Consider the following 20,813-nt stretch of genomic DNA (forward strand, 5'->3'; position numbering starts at 1 on the left):
TGCGGCGGGCCAGGCGCGGGGCTTCGGGCGGGCCCGAGGGGAGCCGCCGGGCCAGGTGCCCGGCGGGAGGAGCCCTCCTCCGCCCGCCGCCGCCACCGCCACCGCCGTCCCTCTCCTGACACGGAGTTGAAAGTTGGCGCTGCCGGCGCTTTCGGAGTCCGGCCGCCAACGCGGTTTCCTCTTGGGACTCCGCGGAGCTCTTCCTTCTTCAGAGGGCACTGCCCAGGCCCCTCTGTTACAGAGGAAGGGACGGGCCCAGAGAAGTTAGGTGACTGGACCCGGGTCGCACAGCGCCGGGCTTGAGGACACCCCGGGACCCCCGGATCCCAGCAGGGCGTTGCCTCCCCCCAGTGCGGACTTGCTGCTTTTAGGCAAATCTGGGCGCCCGCCCTTGCTCACTAGCTCTCGCAGGGGGTCCCCGCCCTGCGGGGAACCATGCTGCGTCCTTGTGCCCTCGGAAGCAAGGCTGTTGCCGGGTGGGCCGCCGACAGCGCCTGGGCAGAGGTGTCCCGGCGGGTTCCTTCTCCTTTCTCTCCTTGCCCTCCTACCCCCGGATGTGGGGCGCCTGGTTATTTTTAGCCCGAGGAGAGGACCACGCCCTGATGGAAGGGTTTTTGTCTTTGTTTTTCCTGCTTTTGTCCCCGAGTGATTCTCTGAACCCTCAGTCCACGCGCGTGCAGGGACGTTGGGGAGAGTGCACGGTGTGAACCACAGCGGGGACTCGGATCCCGCTAAGGGGGCGTCACCCTGCGGGTTGAGGTGTGGAGCCCCCGCCGGGTGCGGGCGCCGTCCCGACCGCCGGGCGACCTCGGGGTGCCTCCGGGCGAGCGGGGAAGTGGGTTTTCATCACAGAAACGGCTCGGAGATCGCAGCGTTAAGTGCCGCGACGAGAAACGGGCGGGCATCGCTCTGGGACGGGAAGCAGAGGACCGGGGCTAGGTTCTAGAGGCTTCCCCGGCTGGACAGTCCGTGGCGTTGGGTTGGCTAACTTGGCCCCCCGGGTCCGTCCCCGCGATGTAAGCTTCCCAAGGTGGAGAGCGAGTGTCCACCTTTGTACCGGGGAGCCCAGGGCAGCCCCTGTCCTAGACTTTGTGCTCAGTAAATATTAGTGACATCGATGAATGAACAGATTGACCCTGAAAACCGTGTGCAGGTGCCAGAGCGAGCGACGGGGACCAGGCGGGCAGCTCGGTGTGCCTCTCAACTTGATGTTACCAAATTCGTGCTGGGCTAAGCATTGTGCCCTGTCACTTCCTTGTGGGATGTATGACATCAGGAGTAGTACTCAACTCACCGAGGGAAGGAAATTTCAGCCAGCTAATAAGTTTAGGTGACACTCTACTTTCATGTCTGTTTGAAAATGTCTATGATGGAAAGTGAGGTTGGTGTCCAGGGCAGCTCAGCGTTGGAGGCATGTGGTGACCTGCCAGGGCTGCGCCTCTCAAGGAAGGTTTTGGCCTATTTAGGGAGACTTGGCCCAGAGAGGCTGCATGGTGGGGACCATGCCTATTACAGAAGCACAGAGGAGGGTGCCACTGGTGGGCAGCAGGGTACCGGCTGTGGGAGCAGACTGGGATGTCTCCCTGGTCCTGGAGAGTGAGTTGGAGCACCCAGGAAATACACCTGGAGAGGCGGGTTGCACCTAGGTGACTGAGCTGCTGTGGATCTGTCACCTAGTTAGCAGTGGGAAGATATGAAAGGTTTGATTAATTTTTTTCCATAATGAGCAGTATATGCTCTTCATAGGAAATAGAAAGTATAAATATTAAAAAGAAAAATAATTGATCACAGCCATTCTTCATGTTTTGGTGAATATCTTAAGATTTTCCTATTTTTTTTTTTTTTGCACTGAGAATTGAACCCAGGGCACTTTACCACTGAATTAAATCTCCAGCCCTTTAAATTTTTAAATTTTGAGACAGGGTCTCACCAAGTTGCTTAGATAGAGCCTCACTAAATTTCTGAGGCTGGCCTCAAACTTGCCATCCTTCTGCCAAGTCAGTGGGATTCTGGGAGTGTACCACCACATCTGGCATGTGAAGTGCTTTTCAAAATGATAGCATGGCTGAATGCAGTGGTGCATGCCTATAATTCCAAGCTCCGGAGGCTGAGGCAGGAGGATTGCAAGTTTGAGACCAGTGTCTGTCTCAAAATAAGTAAAAAGAGCCAGGGACGTGAGTCAGTGGTTAAGTGCCACCTTGGATTCAATCCCTGGTAGCAGGGAGAAAAAAAACAAAAGCAAACTCTGGGTCTTTTTGGTGTGATGGCTAAGTTGTAAGCATGAAGTACCAGCATTTATAGCCTGTGACAAGCACACAGGGCGTCCACCCTCATCTGTGGTTTTGCATCCTGTAGTTTATTACCTGGGTCAACCAGTCTGAAAATATTAAATGGAGAATTACAGAAATAAATAATCCTTAAGTTTTAAATAACTTTTATTGAAGTATATTGTTTGAATTGTTTGCTTTTTGTTCTTAGTTATTAATCTCTTTCCCTGTTTTTGGTATGGGGGATTGAATCCAGGGCACTTAACCACTGAGCCACATCCCCAGGTTTTTTTTACTTTTTGAGACAAGGTCTCAAGAAGTTGCTTAGGGCCTCACTACATTGACTGGCCTTGAGTTTGTGAGCCTCCTGCCTCGGCCTTCCTTTTGACTTGCTGGGATTACAGGCGTGGCCAGCACACCTGGCCTAGCTGTTGTTAATATTACTGTGCCAAATTTATAAATTAAACTCATTATGTGTGTGTATGTATTGGTAAAAATATCTGTAGGGGTTAGTACCGTCCATGGTTCAGGCAGCCACAGGGGATCTGAAACATGCCCCGGAGGGTAAGGGAGGGCTGCTATAACAGCCCACTGTAGTAGCACCAGGGAACTTGCCACGCGCTGCCACTGCCCTGTGAAATAAGTGTAGTTACTATTCTTATTTTACAGATGAGGACCGAGGATCAGGAAAGTTGAGTGACCTGTGCAAGGTCCCAGATCCTCCAAGTGCTGAAGCCCGGCTGGAACCCTGGCAGTCTGCCCTTGTCTTTGGTGCTGAGTAATTCAATACAGTAGCCATTAGCTGCATGGCTATTTACATTAAAATTAAGATAAATAAAATCTAAATATCAGTTCCTCAGTCACACTAGCCGCGTTTCAAGTGCTCAACAGCCACAGGTGGCTGCTATATGAGACAGTGCAGATCCAAATCATTCCCACCCGGCTGAAAGTCCCTTTGCGCAATGCTTGAGCTCAGCAGTTTTCTTCCACTGAGTTACAACCTGGAAACCCTCACCCATTAAGAAAAAATTTGAAGCAGGGTCTTATTATGTCACCCAGGCTGGCCTTGAACTTGTGATCTTTCTACTTCAGCCTCCTGAGAAGCTGGGATTATAGGTGTGCACCACCATGCTGGGCCAGCTTTCACTTTTTTTTGCACAGGGGATTGAACCCAGGGTCACTTTAACTCTGAGTCACATTCTCATCCCTTTTTTATTTTTAATTTTGAGACAGAGTCTCACTAAGTTGCTTATGGCCTGCCTAAATTGCTGAGGTTAGCCTCAAACTTGTGATTCTCCTGCCTCAGCCTCCTGAGTGGCTGGGATGGCAGGAGTGCACCTTAGTACCTGGCTCCGCTTACTCTTAATTATTCACTTGGGTTCAGTAACCATCCTGGAATGTCTTGTTTAATGGTTCTACAATATGAATGCACCATAACTTAATTTCTGCCTTTCTTTACTTATTTTGGTGGCTTTTATGTATTTATTATCTTTTTTACAAAATCCAAATGTGAATGGAACCCAGGGCCTCATGAATTGGAGGCAAGTACTTTACCACTGAGCCATACCCCCAGCCTGTTTCTGCTTTTATTTTTTAATTTTTTACAAATTTTATTTATTTTGTGGGGCTAGGGATTAAACCAGGGGTGCTCTACCACTGTGCTCCACCCAAGCCCTTTTTATTTTTATTTTGAGAAGCTAAGTTGCTGAGGGTGGCCTTGAACTTGCAATCCTTCTGTCTCAGTCCCCAAGCCAAGTCATTGGGATTATGGTTGTGCACCACTGCACCTGAGTCTACTTTTAAACATGGAGGTGTTTGTGAGATTTCACCAAAATGAACATTCTCAGAGCTACATCTTTATGAACAGGCTTAGATTTTGAGTAGAATTGATGTTACAGAATCAGTGTTTAGAAGCAGTGAGGCTGGCGGCCCCCTTAGATAGGATTGGCAGGGCAAGGGAGGAGACCTTGGGGCTGGGGGACAGAGGTGGGAAAGGGTGGCAGCCACCCACTGGTGAGCTCTCGTAGGGGCCAACACAGTGCAAGCCCAAAGCGCGTCACGTCTTAGTGGATCCTCACCAACTAACAAGGTGGACGTCATCCTGCCATTTATCAGAGGGGGAAACGGGTACTGGGTAGGGCTTGCCCAGGATCTGCTGCTCATAGGGTGTGCTGCAGTAAGGTGTTCATGGTGGTCCCAGGGAGGAACCCGGGTGGCATTCGAGGCAAGTGCTCCGCCCATGGAGCTGCACACCCTGGCTTTAGTCATTTGGATGGGAGACAAGGAAAGGGTGAAGGCATAGTTATGGGAAAGGAGGCTCGATTTGAGAACCATGTCTGTTGGCAGTGCCGCTGCCACCGTGCCTCACGGCTCCCACGCTCAGGCCTGTGCAGGAAGCGTGGCGCCAGCTAAGGGAAGCAGGCTCGCTCCCGGTGCAGCTGGGTGAGGGCTCGGCCAGCCACTCTGCACACAGCCTGTGGGTCAGGAAGGGCTTTACATTTTTAAATAGTTGAAAAAATCAAAAGAATAATATTTTGTGTTGGGAACTTAGATGAAATTCAAATTTTGGTGTTTCCTATAAATAAAGTTTTGCTGGAACACAGCCACATCCCCTGGTCTGGTGTCTGTGGCTGCTTTGATGCTACAGCGACAGAGACTTGTGGCCTGCAAAGCCTCAAAGGTCCTCTTCTCAGGAAGAGTGGGCAACCCGTGGGTTGTAGTGGAGTTGGTGTCCAGGGAATGTCACAACTTGAGAGAACGGGGGCTTTGATTTCAGAATGTGACGAAGTCGAAGTCGGGCTGGGGTGTCCCCAAGAGAAATTCCGCTGAAACGTCTCATTTCCCAGAGTGGAGGACTGACCCACTCGCGCTCTCATGGGGCAGTGTCGTCCTGTCCCTCTGGCTTGTTCCTTTGGGAAACAAGAGTCGTGTTGAAGAGAGAATTGGGGTCTTTGGGACAGTGGTTTGCTTTTGTGGGTGACCTCGCCGGCACAGGCGCCCCTGGAACACCTGCCACATTTATTTCCTGCCGACAACGCAGCAGTTGCCTTGCCAGCCTCACTTCCCACCCCGCCTTGCTCGATGCCCCCTGCAGTGCTAGGTGGTAAAGCCAGAGCCTTACAGTTCATTTCTTGAATTGAAGGCTTGTTTCTTTTCTTTTTTTTTTGTTACCAGGGGTTGAATTCAGGGGCACTCGACCACTGAGCCACATCCCCAGCCCTATTTTGTATTTTATTTAGTGACAGGCTCTCACTGAGTTGCCTAGTGCTTCACAGCTGCTAAGGTTGGCTTTGAACTCATGATCCTCCTGTCTCAGCTTCCCAAATCGCTGGGATTACAGTGGTACAGCGCTCAGCATCCCCACCCCACTTGTTTCTTTCTTTCTTTTTTTTTTTTTTTTTTGNCCACTATATCATCTCAGCCATTTCTTTCTTTTTTTTTTTTTTTAGAGAGAGAGAGAGAGAAAAAAAAATTTTTTTTTAATATTTATTTTTTAGTTTTCGGCGGACACAACATCTTTGTTTGTATGTGGTGCTGAGGATCGAACCCGGGTCACACGCATGCCAGGCGAGCGCGCTACCGCTTGAGCCACATCCCCAGCCCCCCACTTGTTTCTTTTAAATTATTGTTTTGCTTCCAGTTAGTGGAAATTCCTTAACTGAAGAAAACGATGAACAACTAGTCAAACTTATCATTTGCTACATCTTTTATTGATTCACCCCAAAACCTAAATTAGCAGAAGGTATCAGAATGGCAAAAAGCTTATACAAGTCTGTAAAACAGCCAGGTGCTGTGACGCACACCTGAAATCTTAGCAACCCAGGAGGTCGAGGCAGGAGGATTGCAAGTTCTAGGCCAGCCTCAGCAACTTAGCAAGGTCATAAGCAACTTAGTGAAACCCAATCTCCAAATTAAAAAAAAAAATAGGTCTGGGGATATAGCTCAGTTGGTGGAGCACTTGCCTTGAATACACAAGGCCCTGGGTTCAATCCCCAGCACCACCAATAAATAAATAAATACATAAATAAATAAAAATTTTTAAAAAATAATAAAATAACAAAAAAAAAAGAGGGCTGAGGATGTGGCTCAGTGGTTAAGTGCTCCTGGGTTCAATATACTCTCACACATTTTAGTAAGTGTTTTCATTGAGGTATTTATTTGTAAATAAAGAAGGAAATAATGCAGGTTAGTGTTTTATCAGTTTGACATTTAAAAATGTTTAATTCAGCTTTCATTAAAGAATTTAACACCTAAATTCTTTTTCAAAATTCTCTATCCTCGGGTTGGAAACTGGGGCCTCGTGCATGGTAGGTAGGCAAGTGCTCTAGCATAGATGACACCCTCAGCTCCTAAATTCTCTTTTTTAAAAATAGATTTACAGTATAAGAATTTATACAAATACCCAACTAGACAAATCTTTTGATGTCTAATGTTAATATGTCCTTCATAAATTCTCATTTCTTTTTGTTTTTCTACTTTAATGACATCATAGCTGGGCATGGTGGTGCATGCCTGTAATCCCAGTGGCTCAGGAGGCTGAGGCAGGAGGATGCAGGTTCAAAGTCAGGCTCAGCAATTTAGGGAGGCTGTAAGCAATCTAGGGAGATCCTGTCTCAAAAAATAAAAAGGGCTGGGGATGTGGCTCAGTGGTTAAGTGTCCCTGGGTTCAGTCTCCAATACAAAAAAAAAAGACATCATAGAAGACAATAGCCGCAGTAAAGTCCTTTGTGGTGGCGCAGCCCAACTGTGGTTTCGTTGGTGACTTTTTCCCGTGTGAATAAGCGTTTTACCCTTGTTGATGAATAGTGTATTTATAGCTCTTTAAAAAACTGTCCAGTTTTGCCTTTCACTTAACACTCAAAACTCCTCCCATGTCCTTCCTAATTCCTGACTGCAGTTAGTGGGTGAGCTCGTCCCACGTAACTGACTGCTGTCCACGTAAGCCTCCTGCTGTCCGCGGCTCTCTGCTGCTCTAAATAACACAGCCATGGCCCTCAGTACAGAGTTCTGCAAGTGGGGTGAGTAGATGAGGGGACAGGGAAGTCCTAGCCTGCTCTTAGAGGAAGAGAAGGAGGGCCATGGCCTCGGAGCCACTACTGTTAACACAGTCAGGAGTCACTCCCTCTTGAGTGAAGAACTGTGATCGAGGATTCTTGACTCTTGTAGGTAAAATGGCTTCCTCATCTCCTGGGCATATTCCAGATGAATGCTACGCTGCTTCTCATCTCAGCCTGTCACATGACACACCAGATACGCCAGCGTGCTTCCCACGCAGAGCACACTTCGGCTCTCTCCATCTATTTAGTTATTCAATCCTCACTAATTCACATCACTATTTTATTTTTTTTAATTAAACAGGAAAGAGCCAGACTTCTCAGAGGTCAGTCTGTTCAACAAGTGGGACCCCAGGGCCTTCTGTATGTTCAGCAAAGAGAGCTTGCAGTGACCTCCCCAAAGGATGGTAGGTTAGGAAGCAGTGAATTGGGCGTTATCCCAAAAGGCTATTGGATATTTTATTTTATTTCTTTTTCAAACAGGCTCCATCTCCATTCTGGGTTCTGATGATGCCACTACTTGTCACATTGTGGTCCTGAGGCACACAGGTATGATGAGAGAGGTGGAGGACACCATTGCTTAAACCGGCCCAGCAGTGTGGGACCATTTCCCTTCTCACCTTGAGCTTCCTGGTACCTGTTTGAAAGCTGACTTGGCTTACCTTCTCTCTCGTCGTCTGCATGGTACCTCCCTGTTGCCCTGGTCAGAATGGGTTGGCTGGGCAGCACGGACTTTTCTATTTTTTTTTTTAAACAGGACATTCAAAGATGAGGCAGCTGAGTGGACAGGAGTAGTCCTGGCTTGCTTCCTGAATTCCCCGGGGAATAACCTGAGTCATTTCACCCTTGTTCTTCAGGTAATGGGGCTACCTGCCTGACACATTGTGATGGAACTGACACCAAAGCCGAGGTCCCCTTGATCATGAACTCCATAAAATCCTTTTCTGACCACGCTCAAAGTGGAAGGTGAGCTCCATGCTACTCTTTCGTGAATTGGGAACTTTGTGGCATCGTGACACTACCATGGCTTGCTTGCTCCCCTGAGAATGCAGCCCGCCTTGGCACTGCTGCAGCAGTGAGTGAGTGAGTGGACGGGTCACAGGTGCAGGCAGGTAGTCAGTGCTGGGTTCTCCACAGGTGGGACCCTGAACCTGTCGTTCCACTTTTAGAGATGTGCTGTTAGGTCTGGGCCCTTCACATGCTGCTGGTACTGCAGCTGTGGCCTCTCTCGCTCAGCAACTGCTTGTTGAAATGCTTCCTCTGAGCAGCAGCTGGCCACAGAGCCAAGCACGTGCTGCCCCATGGTGCTCTCTCAAGGGAGGAGTGGGCCCAGGAAACCACAGGGGTGTCTGGTGTGTGTGTGGGGGGACAAGGCAGGGAAGCAGCGTGTGGAGGCTGGGGCGAGGGGCAGTTTGACATCCCAGTCCAGTGGTGGCTTGGGTGTGGATTGCTGGGTAGAACCGGCCCCTGACCTGGCAGTCCCCCAACACCATCTGTTCCTCTCAGCCCCCGCGCTCCCTCCATTTGACAGGCGCACGGAGGAAGTATACTGGAGTCACACGGCTAGAGGCTAGATCAGTGCTGGGCCTCCCACTCAGGCCACCATCACACCTCTGCTCACACCTGTGCCCCTCCTTCCTGTCACTGCACAGGCTTGACTCATTCTGTTGGTGGCCATAGAGTGAGCTAGTCCAGTGATACGCAAGTGCTTAGAATCCCAGGGAAGCTCCGTCAGTTTCACTCATTAACTCAAAGCAACACAAACATTTTTTCTTCCTCCTTTGGTCCCCAGGACTGAACCCAGGGCCTCCTCACACACGCCAAGTGTGTGCTGAACTGACAGCCCCAGCCCCCAATTTTATTATTATTTTTTTTAATGAAATAGAATTGATTGCAAGAGTTTAGAGAAATCTAGAAAGTTGGAGAAACTGAGTCTGGACAAAGAACAGGAAACAAGTTGTTCTCAAGGGTCAGGAGAGAAGTTCTTTTATTTATTTATTTAGTTAGTTAGTTAGTTCTCGGCAGACACACCATCTTTGTTTGTATGTGGTGCTGAGGATCGAACCCGGGCGGCACGCATGCCAGGCAAGCGAGCTACCGCTTGAGCCACATCCCCAGCCCAAGCAGCCCCCAATTTTAAATGTAATTGTCTTCTGGCTGGGTCAGCCACAGGCTGGCAGGCCTCGTTGCTGTGACCTGCGCAGTTGCGAAACAGCAGGTTCATTTTGTACTGGCTCCAGCAGGTTATGTCCTAGACCTGACGCTGGGCCTGGACTCCGTGGTTCTCAGAACATGGTCATCAGCTATTCCTGGTCTGTTCCTAGGGGAACTGATTTGGTTACTGTGGAAGCCCAGAGCCTAGTCTGGTAGTCCAGTGGTCACAGCCCTTCTTACTATTTAACATCTCTTGTGAGGCCACTTGATGCCACACCCTGTACAGGGTACATAGCAGTTCTGGTTCATTCCTTAGGAAGGTCGTGTGTCTTGGTGGACATCAGTGCAATATGGCAGCACCTCTCCCCTCCCCCAGCACGAGTCTCCCAGGTTGTTATAGGCTGTGGAGAAGGTCAAGTATGAGAAATGGGGTCAGACAAAATTAGTTTGGGTGTTGTAGTTGTATCACTTGTCAGAGCTTTACTGTACTCTGTGCATGGGGACTACCAGGGAGAGGTCACAAAAGGCACGGTTTCTCAAACTACCCCTTGTTCCCATCTCATGGGGCCGTGTTTTGTGCTCACTCTGTGGGAAGGTCTGGTGTCCTGGGTCCTAGGCTTGTGCTTTAGAAATGCAGATGAGAACCCCTCAGGAGGCAGCACCCACCTAGTGTCTACTTGCCAGGGAGCCCTCTCTTACATCACCCAGCTCCTCCTGGGTGAGGACCTCAAGAAATTTTAGAAGTGTCTCACTTGGGTGGGTGGATGACGAAGCAGTTGTGTTCCTCTAGAGCAGTTTCTCACCTCTGCACAGGTGGCACTGCATTTGTGTTCAGATGGCCATCCCCTCCGTCATCAGGGAGCTGGGCAGGGTCCTCAGAAGACTGCCAGTGGCCTTGGCAGCGTCACCCACATTCCCAGTGTGCCCCAAATTTGTGTGTTGTGAATGAAAAAGGCCAGAAGCATCCTGGAGCAGGGGTTCGTGGAAGCTCAGAACTAAAATCAAAGCAGAACCAGCGTGCCCTGCCGCGTGCCGTCCTGGCTCTGACCACCGTGCCGTCTCTTTGCCAGGCTGGAAGTGCACCTCGTGGGAGGCTTCAGTGATGACAGGCAGTTGTCACAAAAACTTACTCACCAGCTTCTTAGTAAGTTCATTATTTCTTTCTCTAGTTTGATAAAGATTTCCACCTATTTTTTGCTTGAGTTAAAAATCCCAACTAGAATGAAGCCTAAGAGGGCAGACTTGGAGTAGATGAAGAAATGGTCATGCTCAGCTGGAACTGAACACAGAGGTAGAACAGTACGGAGCGAAATTTGGAGGGGCTAACAGAATGGAGACAAGATTTTCAACTGGCACATTCTAGTATAGTAAATGATCCAAATTATATAAAGAACAGAACCATTCTGGTGGGCATGTCCATTTTAACCTGCAGAATCTAAAACACTTATATTTTTATCCCTATTAGCAAAAAAAACCAACAACAAAAAAACACTGTCCTGTCTTAAAGCACAGCAGTGAGGCAGTGAGGTTGGCACACACACAGGCCAGTCAGAAGATGATGCGACTTGGCATCATGGCTTAAGTTTTTAAAAGGTTTGACCCATCATTCTCCTTTTGGGAATCTTAAGCAAGTAATCTGAAATGCACACAGATTTATGCCCAGAGATGAGCAATAGAACATTATTTACAAGAAACAATAATCTGATAACTATCAGTAAGTTATGCAGTCACTAAAAGTTAAAGAACTTTGAATTACAAACTCTTAAGCTTATACATGTGTATTTTCCCATGTGTATGAGAGGATATAAAATTGTCTACATGGTGTGAGTGGGTATGAAATTGACTCTATGCTTGGGCTCAACTGTCCACAGAAAAAGAGGGAAGGAGAGAGACTGAGTATTGACACAGCTAGGATAGTTACTTCATTATGCCCCCTTGTATTTTCCACGATGACCATATTTTCTTGTATACATGTGTGCAGTGCTGGACATGGAACCCAGGGAGGGCCCTGGGAATGCTGGGCAAGCGCTCTGCAACTGAGCTTCACCACCAGCCTCACCAGATTTTTTATGACCCTGATAATCAAGGGGACAAAAGGTGATCAGAAGAAGAGTTATTAAAATCTACTCTTAGGGGTCTGTGTCCCCCAAAAGCTCTGAGAAGGAAGATAAAGATGGAAAGGCTTAGTTGTCTCTCCGTTGGGCTTGAGGCTAAGCATGTGTCTGGCCTCAGCCCAGGTGGTGGCTGTAAGGAGGGCGAGGCAAGCGCTCAGCTGGCTTCCGCCTCTGCCCCTGTCTTGACTTGCTCAGCAGTGTGTTCTGCCCAGAGGAACTTGTTTGACATCCAATTTTAAAATTCTAATTATAGGTGAATTTGACAAACAAGAAGATGACATTCACTTGGTGACATTATGTGTGACAGGTAAGTTTTGCCAAAACAAGCTGCAGGGTTCAGGTACGTTTTGCCCACAACTTTCCTGCAGGACTAGCACCAGGACCCAAGTCGGAAAAGACACACAGAGGTTGTCCCAGCTTTGTTGGCCGTCTCTAGCCACCACCGCCCACCCCACCCATGTCAGACCCTAGTGCAGGTGCTGGACTCTTCTCTCCACATGCACTGCATCTCCCTCCTCAGGACTGTCAGAGCCTGCCTCTCCTCTCTGGGAGGGGAGGCCCTGACCAGAGGAACTGCCCCCTGCTTGGCAGATGCCTGGGAAGCACCAGGGTCCTCTACTCAGCAGGGAAACTGCTATTATCTGGTTTTCTGGTGTCTGCCCCTTGTGCAGTGAGGGCTCCTCCTCTGTTATTACACATAGTGAAAACAATTGTTTATAGCTTCTTAACGATTATATCTTAAACCTTTTTTTTTCTTAATTTCTTAGAATTAAATGACCGAGAAGAAAATGAAAACCACTTTCCAATAATTTATGGCATTGGTAAGTAGTGTGTTTACTTATGGATTGGAGGATTGGGTTCTTGTTGAGAAGGCGGACTCAGATCAGAATCTGACGGAGGATCCCTACTGCCGTCAGTGCACGGCAGGCTGGACTCCTCTTTTTACTGTGAGACCCTGGGCATGCAATTTGACCTCTCTAACCTTTAATTGTGGAACTGCCACAACGTCCATAACCTGAGACTCTGGGGAGCAAAAGACAGCAATGCACAGCATACACTGCCCACCTGCACAGGACCCAATAGGGCCAACACAGGCCTGCGTGTGAGCAGGTGCCCTGTGGGGAGGGAATGGGGCATCTGGATCTGTGCGTATTTTGGGAACAAGGTAAGGTCTTTATTGAGAAAAAAGTGTATACCTCTCAGGCTATCCAGAACCTTTCTCCCTCCTGTGACAGTGCCTAGGATTCTCGGGGATGTGGTCTGTGGTGGTCTGTATTTGCAAAGGGGTTCTGCTGTACCCTCGTATTTATTTAGCTGGATGGTGAATATGCAGGTGCTCATCATCTTACTCTCTGTAACTCTGTGTCTAAAACTCTTAAAAGTTCAAGTTAAGAACACTATGATAGCATGTGGACATAGGGCTGACCAGATGGCTTTGCCATGTGCTTGCTGAGCATCTGCCAGGTACGGCTGGGGCAGGACATGTCTTACCTGGCCCGGCTCAGGCCTCGGCTGTTTTCAAGGCACAGAGACTGTGCTGTCCCTTTCCAGAGTGGGGAGGCTATAGACACCAGTCACTGTTTAGTTCCCAATCTTTTCTCTCAACTTCTGGCTCTTACATGATGGTAGAAATGTAAGACTGTGTAAGTCTTTCGTCAATTCAGACTCATCCTGTTGTCCCTCACAGCTGTCAACATTAAAACAGCAGAGATATACAGAGCCACATTTCAAGATCGAGGCCCCGAGGAGGAGCTGCGAGCTGCCCGAGCTTTAGCTGGAGGCCCCGTGAGTGGGAATGCGTCTTTGTGTTATGGGGGTGAGGAGGGAAAATGAATGAAACACCAAAGGCTTGAGTTTTAAAGAACTTAGAAAAGCTCATGTCTGCCTCTTTAAAGCTCAAGACTGATTTTGGGTTATAACCCAGATCCCAGGTTCTCTGCCTTTTCAAGTGCAGGAGGATGTAAGTATGAATCCACAATGTCTAGATCCAAAGAGAATGAACCTCTTTTCATTTTAACGACTTTCCATGTACCTTTCCTACAAAGGGAGAGGGGAGCTTCTCTCCTCTGCACTTGGGATCTTGCATTCTTTTGGACCAAGTCACTGAAAAGCAGTGTCCTGGAATGATTTAATTAACCCCCCAAAATGATCAGATCAATTTAAAACATTAATTTCCTTTAGGGTACTCTCCCCTCCCCCATTTTGGTAGTGTTGGGAATGAGCCCCAGAGCCTGGTGCACGCTAGGCAGATGCTCTACAACTAATTTACATTCCCCAGCCCCTAGGATGCATTTAAAAAAAAAAAAAGAAAAAACTGGTGCTTAGGATGCTTTTTAATTCTAAAAATTATGGTGGTGTACACCTGTAATCCCAGACAAGTGAGAGACAAGTTTAAAGATAGGGTCTCACTCAGTTGCCCAAGCTGTCTCTAAAAGGGATGGGGATATATCTCAGTAGTAAAGCACCCAGCATTCAACTCCAAGTACTGTTAAGAAAAATACAAACTCAAGACTTACACGTCCCATTTGAGGGATGGCTTGAACAAGTCTTTAAAAGTACTCAAAAAAATCAGAAGTTTGCTTGTTTGTGAAATGCTGACATTTTCATAGGAAAACAAGTTTGGAGTCGGGGTGATTTGTTTGGCCAATCTTGTTTAGGATTCATTTTTTATTCAAGGTAGCATAATAATCCTAATTTGGTTAATATCCAGAACACATTTCAGTTTTAGTAACCAAAACTGACTCTTGTTGATTAAGCTGAAAATTATCTTTTTTTTTTTTTTTTTTAACACCAAGGATTGAACTCAGGGGCACTCAGCCACTGAGCCCTATTTTGTATTTTATTTAGAGACAGGGTCTCGCTGAAGCTGGGTTTGAACTCATGATCCTTCTGTCTCAGCCTCCTGAGTTGGTGGGATTACAGGCATGTACCACCACATCTGGCTCTGAAAATTATCATTGACAAATTTTGGGAATTCAGGGCTGGGGATGTGGCTCAAGCGGTGGCGCGCTCGCCTGGCATGCGTGCGGCCCGGGTTCGATCCTCAGCACCACATACAAACAAAGATGTTGTGTCCGCCGAAAACTAAAAAAAATAAATATTAAAAAAAATTTTTTTGGGGGAATTCAGGGGATAGATCTCTTGATAAATCAGCTTTTATAAGCTGATGTTTCCTTTCTTTTGATGGGGCATCAAGCATTGAGAGCTTCTTTTTTTTTTTTTTGGTGATGCTGGGGATTGAACCAAGGGCCTTGTGCATGCGAGGCAAGCACTCTACCAACTGAGCTATATCCCCAGCCTGTATTGTGAGCTTTTTAAGTTGCAACGTGATCAGTTGCTTGGGGTATGAATGATAAGACAAAGTTTTGTGCAGCCCTGGGAGTACAGACTTCGGTCAGACACACCTGGTTGTGAGGCCCAGCTCTGATGCTCACTGGACAGGTGACTTGCCACCTGAGTCTCCAGTTTTCATCCAAAGTGGGAAGACTGCCATCTCCTTGCAGGACTACTATCAGAACTAAACACAGCTAAAAACATTTCCCCACAAAGTGCAGCACCAAACACACTTCAGTAGGTGGCAACTTTGTTATTATGTGAAACACAATTTTTAAGCAGCTTATCATCTGGAAGGGTGCCTTTGAACTAGACTACACTGGAGCTCAGGTAACGGTAGGGTTTGAGAAGTGGGTAACATTCCTGATGGCCTATCCTTGAACTGTTCCCTTTTAGATGATTAGCATTTATGATGCAAAGACTGAGCAACTTCGGATAGGCCCGTATTCCTGGATGCCATTTCCACATGTGGATTTCTGGTTGCAGCAAGATGATAAGCAAATACTAGAGGTGAGAATTTACAGGTTGGGTAAATCTTAGATCTCTGGACCCTGGTTTTCTCATCTGTAAGAAAAAAAACGGTTTAGACTAGATAATAGCTGCTTTTCCTTCAGCGGTGATATTTACTTTCTTGAAGTCATTGGAAGACCTGGGTAACTATACAGGTGAAGCAATAAGGAATCTACTGTATTTACTGTACAAGATATGTACATAGAGAACTAGCTATCAATATGAGAATGTCCTGATTAATGATTACAGAACACAAAGATATTCTGACATCTTTATCAAAACAAGGCATAGAGCCACGTTCCTCTTCTCTCAAGCCCACAATCTTGTTTTTCAGAACCTTTCCACTTCCCCTTTGGCTGAGCCCCCCCACTTTGTTCAACATATCAGATCTACCTTGATGTTTTTAAAGAAATACCCCTCTCCAATGAATATGCTGTTTCCTGGAAATAAAGCTCTCCTCTACAAGAAAAACAAAGATGGCTTATGGGAAAAGATCTCTCCTCCAGGAAGCTAAATGTAGGAATTACCAAAGAAAGCTACTTTTTTGGCATGACAAAGACCATCCATGGGGTTTGGAAAGAAGATAAATTTGGAATGTACACCATTGAGTCTTAGGTTTCCTTCCTTCCTCAGTGTCTCTCAAATGACTTTCAAAATAAAATCTTATTTTGGCAAAGGCATTTGTTTAGATTTACTTTTTGCTTTACTAAAAAGGTCTTTTTTTTGCCAGTAACAAGGGACACAGGAAAAATTACCTGTCCCACTGGTGTATAAATGGCTATTTCAGACACATGCATACGTCTTCCTAATTCTGCTGCATTAGTCAAGTAAAATCAATAATTTTGTCTGAAAAACAGCATTTAAATGCAGTAAAATTCATTGTAGATTTATATATAGTTCAGAGTTTTCTAACCTAAGATTATTTTAGAAGCTTCATATCCAAAATTGCTCTACTAGGAAAAAAGTTTCATCTTGTTGTTCTCCAATATAACAACCTCTAAAATAGTCTCCTATCAGACTAAATTTGATCGGAGAATTATACCAAATCACTGTTCTTTAAGTATAAGGTCATTAAAATAAATGCCCAAACTTTGGTTATTATACAATTTATATTTTTAGAAACCTTTCATGTTTCTAAAGTTACCATCCAAAAGGAAGTCACCGTGCCTACTTAGTGGTAAGATTTATAAACTGAGTTCAGTGGTAACAATTTCAAGAACCTTTATTGAAACCAACATTCAAATAGTATCTCAAGGATGAAATTCTGTTTCAGCAAAACCAATTTAACAATTCCAAATATATATATAAAAACATTTAAAAATTAATCTTGTTAAAGGTGATAATTTACCCCTCCCCCTGGTTATCTGCTATACTTCATTGCACCAAATAAACAGGGAAGACTGTTTGATCATCTGCACCCCTCCCCAAAAAAAAGTAAAAAAAAAGGAAAATTGCATTTTAACAAGTGCCAAATGTCAAAAATCACATCAAATCAGTATAATTATAGGCTTAATGTGGCATAACTAAGGCTCCAACACTGCAATCCACAGATCCATTGTGAATTCCTCCCCATCTATGCTCTCCCATTGCTTGACTTTGTGAGGCTAAAAAAAGGCACAGGGGCCCGATTGGAAGGAATGCGGTGCTTTGGGATAGTAGAAATGGGCAGGAATGAGGAGCTTACTTCAGTAATTGTAGCAGTCTGGCCTGGTCAGACTGGGAGAGATGACTTCTCTGGCTCTCCTTTCTGAGCTGGGCCCAGGGTGAGCTACAAGTGGAAGAGAAGCTGAAGGTGCTCCAGAGTGACAGGTCAAAGGTACTTACTTGAGAATTCCACCTAAGGAGCGCTGCACAGTATACTTAGTGTCAGACTCTTCGGAGCAGCCTCTTTCGGGCTTTCAGATATTAAACAGAAACGAGCTCAGTCTGATTTAAAAGCTTTACCAGTATTTAAAAATATACATATATACATATGTATATGTGTGTGTATACACACACACACATATATATATATATATATATATATATATATATACACACACACACACACACACACATGGTCAGGAAGAGATATTAGAGTTACTCTTAATAGATGAGTCCTTAAATTTGTTTATAAAGAGTATATAAAGGGAGAAAAGGAATTGTGGCAGAGGACAGTTCCAGACAGAAGCCTTGCCACAGCTTGGTGGACACAGTCCTTACTCAATCTCCAGGAAAAGCAGCAGTTGGAGACAGCAGGAGGCAGCTTCTTACACTCTCACTGTCCGGCTGAGACATGTTCTCCTTGAAGCCAACCAATCCAACTCGATCATACTAGAGACCCTTGAACCAGATGGACGAATGCTGTGGTCTCCCTCTACGGAAGCCCAGCAGAGAACCTGTGGAGTCCTAATGAAGGCTGCTTTGCCACAAAGTCACTATGTGCAACCTAACAACTTACGCTTATATTCAGAAAGATGAAAGTGTTTCAAATGGCAGGCACCCGAAATTTTAAATATTCTTTCTGAATAAAAAGTGTTTATGATAACTTGGGGGAAATGGGATTACTATAGTTGGGTGTGCCAGAAACAGTAGTAGTTGGCTGTTTTACATACATATAAAATCATCGATTGCCCTCCTAGAAAGCCTGGCTTTCAGGTATGTGTTTGTGCAAAAAAAAAAAAAAAAAATTGTTTAGCACAAATAAGTCACTCCTGTCGTGTGAGCATGTGGCACAGTTCGCATTTTCAACACAACTCCCCTCCCGGGACAGCAGTCAGTCCGCCCTCCACCCAGCTGCGTTTTATCTTAAGCTCTCCGGCTCTTCTACCTGTGGGTGGTTATCTTCAGGGTGCTGGGCCCTGTTCTGGAGGGCCTCGGGATGGCTAGCTGGAGGGACGGAATCCCCAGGGGGTTGCTCAGGGCCATGGGCCATCTCTTGGGTATTTTGCTCGGGTCCAGTGGATAGGTGCTCCATCCTTTCCAAGTCTTCAATGTGACTGACAGAGCTGGTCTCACTCACAGCATCTGAACCTCTCAGGGACCTTTTGAAAGGCTTTTGGCCTAGAGAAAGATGGGGTGGGTGGTGCTGAGCGAAGATGCCTGCCCGAGGCCTTCTGCAGCCAGCACAGCTTTACCTCACAGTAACTGCTTCATCAGGAACCCTGCAGTTCCTGCCTCTGAACCACCTTAAGAGGTGAGGGGGAACCCAGAATTGCTACTGTGACATTAACATACTCCCCAAGCTGCAACCTTTGAGGTTCTCTTAATAAAAGCTCAGAAGAGTAAGCACCTTGGTGAAAATACTGCCAGCTCCCCAGACCTTATGTGTCCCTTGGAATGCCACTGAGGCATTCTTTAAGGTTAAATCTCAAGACTACTTAATGGTTAGTGACAGGGATAGTTGGTCTTAAGAGAAATAGGACTTTGGATTCAAGAACCAGGAAACCACAGGAATGCAGCAAACAGGGAAAAACTATTATTCGTGATGCCAAGGTCTGTTTTCCCAAGAGAAATACAACCAATTTTATTCCTTGTTAACGAACTCAAAACATGGAGATGTGAGGTACCTGGAAGTCTCTGTTTGATTCGAGTGCCTGAGGGGGTTGGAGGTGGTGTCACTCCTGTACCTTGTGCTTTGTAGACATATGTGTGTTCTGTGGACTCCAGAGAGCCTGCCAGGAAAAAAAAGGACAGGAGTGGGTGGAAGCTCCTGGCAGAGGCTGTCCTGGGAGATGCCACCTGCCCTTAATCAGCCTGGTGCCTTAATAAGCTGTGACTAGCCATTCAGCTTCCCAGACTGGTGGAGACACTGTATTGCTGAAATGTGCTGAGAACTAGGAAAAGCTGTGCTGCAGCTGGCTCACTTGGCCACCCTGCTGAGTGTCCTATCCTCTCCTGTCTCCTGAGTCCCTGGGAATGTGTGGCCAGTGGTGTGCACAAACACCCCTGGGGAGCCAGGCCCAGCTGCGGAACTCACTTTAGCAAGAAGAAACAGACACCTCTTTGCTAAAGGCCGAGGCTTGGCAGATTAGAAATCAGATTATCTTTTGCTGTTATGACAATGCAGTCATCATTTCCTGGGGAAGGAACAAAGGAGGGACCTAGGGGTTGGGAATATTATTTCCTTCACAGAGCAGCAAAGAAGTCATAGGCTTTACTATTTTCCCCAAATTCCAGCGACTGGTTACACTGCTGGCTGCCTGCCTGGCGTTAAACAAGATGTCCTAGCGCTGCGTGCTGTGGCCTTGGCTGCCCACTTTTTAGAGTAGCTTCTGCTGGGAACTACAAGGAACAGTAACCCTGAGCTCAGGTGCCCAACCCCCGTTGCCTTAAGGTTCTGAACAAACATGTCTCCACTGCTTCAAGGCACCAAAGCCTGCCTTGCAGGGCTGTGTCAGCTGTCTGGGGAGAAGGAAGGTGGTAACAGTAGGGGCAGACATGCTTCACCTGCTCAGGTGCCTGGCAGAGAACCCAGGGATAGAGAATGGGAATGGAAGAGACTTCTTAGCAGAAGGGGAGTTGGAAACTCAAGGTGTTTGGTTAAAACTCTCAGGTAAGTGAGAACAGAGTCCTACCTGCTGTTAAGTTAAAAGTTCTTCCCTTTTGTGAAGCTTGCACTGGAGAAAACCAATTCAGCACGGATCCTACTACAGGTATCTGCCGCAGCACTCCCTGTAAAACATAACCATTGCTCAGAATGGCCTTGCTGAGCCCCCTCCCAGCCCATGGCAGCTGGGGGTCCTTGTGGTGGCCTCACCTCTTCCAGAAGTCGCTCCTCATTAGCCTTCTGCAGCTGGACCTGAGCTTCCTGAATTCCTTTCCGAACAACTTCCGTCATGTTTTCCAGAAGCTGTGTAAGACCAAGAAAGGCATTATTTGCCTACGTCTCTTGCCTAGAGCCTAGAAGAACTATGAGCACAGCATTTGGGACATTTTTCAAAAATATATCAGTAGATTCTGCATTAAAACACCGGTAAAAATGAAAGTAGAAAATCAAATAAGAGTATAAAATGCTCATGGAGGCCCAGACACACATATCTTGGCGACTGCCCTCATTTGCCAGGCAACAGAGGAGAAATAACTACTTACAACCTGAATGTTGCATCAATGGAAAACACGCTGTTCAACATTTATGGAGAAAGAGTCAGAAGTAATGTAGAAGCCCACCCCACAGAGAATGCAGCTAGTATCTAGCCTTATTTTAAACTTCCTTCTCTTCCCACACTACCCAAAGGAATTACATAACACACATCTGCTTCCTCTCAGACATGCCTGGTTTGGAGAGTGTGTCCTCATCCTTGTACCCTCAACCTCCATGCCAAGTGGCCAACAGGGGCAGGTCTGTTTCTGGTGGGAAGTCCGTTATCAGAAACACCTGCCTCATCCACTCAAGCCCAGCT

The 20,813-nt window shown here is 46.7% G+C and overlaps 2 protein-coding genes across 14 annotated transcripts in view; one reads left to right on the top strand and one right to left on the bottom strand.

Moving 5' to 3' along the window:
- Window positions 1–2,925: 2,925 nt before the first annotated feature.
- On the top strand, window positions 2,926–16,112 carry Ntan1 (N-terminal asparagine amidase). 3 transcript variants are annotated; one of them, XM_015491087.2, is made up of 10 exons: window positions 2,926–3,038; window positions 7,626–7,728; window positions 7,805–7,870; window positions 8,179–8,287; window positions 10,546–10,619; window positions 11,843–11,896; window positions 12,357–12,410; window positions 13,277–13,374; window positions 15,319–15,432; window positions 15,767–16,112. In XM_015491087.2, the coding sequence occupies exons 4-10, from the start codon at window positions 8,244–8,246 to the stop codon at window positions 15,944–15,946; spliced, it is 618 nt and encodes a 205-aa protein (XP_015346573.1). In that variant the 5' UTR covers window positions 2,926–3,038; window positions 7,626–7,728; window positions 7,805–7,870; window positions 8,179–8,243; the 3' UTR covers window positions 15,947–16,112. The 3 variants fall into 3 exon arrangements, with proteins under 3 accessions (XP_015346573.1, XP_048645498.1, XP_048645497.1); XM_048789541.1 differs by lacking the exon at window positions 2,926–3,038 and having other exon boundaries at window positions 7,624–7,728; XM_048789540.1 differs by lacking the exons at window positions 2,926–3,038; window positions 7,626–7,728 and having other exon boundaries at window positions 15,747–16,112.
- Window positions 15,161–20,813, bottom strand: part of Pdxdc1 (pyridoxal dependent decarboxylase domain containing 1) — a 37,591-nt gene continuing 31,938 nt past the window's right edge. For 6 of the 11 annotated variants that reach the window (XM_048789539.1, XM_048789536.1, XM_048789533.1 and 3 more), the window contains 5 exons: window positions 20,171–20,263; window positions 19,989–20,085; window positions 18,981–19,085; window positions 18,242–18,474; window positions 15,161–15,486 (listed from right to left, as the gene is read on the bottom strand). In XM_048789539.1, coding sequence (XP_048645496.1) covers window positions 15,427–15,486; window positions 18,242–18,474; window positions 18,981–19,085; window positions 19,989–20,085; window positions 20,171–20,263 — 588 coding nt within the window. In that variant the 3' untranslated portion in view covers window positions 15,161–15,426. Of the gene's footprint in view, window positions 15,487–16,636; window positions 17,201–17,517; window positions 18,475–18,980; window positions 19,086–19,988; window positions 20,086–20,170; window positions 20,264–20,813 lie in introns of those variants that run through there. The other 5 variants (XM_015491086.2, XM_048789534.1, XM_015491082.2 and 2 more) reach the window with 4 other exon arrangements.

The sequence above is a fragment of the Marmota marmota genome, unplaced genomic scaffold, assembly GCF_001458135.2.
Source record: "Marmota marmota marmota unplaced genomic scaffold, marMar, whole genome shotgun sequence".
In the NCBI taxonomy this organism is placed as follows: Eukaryota; Metazoa; Chordata; class Mammalia; order Rodentia; family Sciuridae; genus Marmota; species Marmota marmota.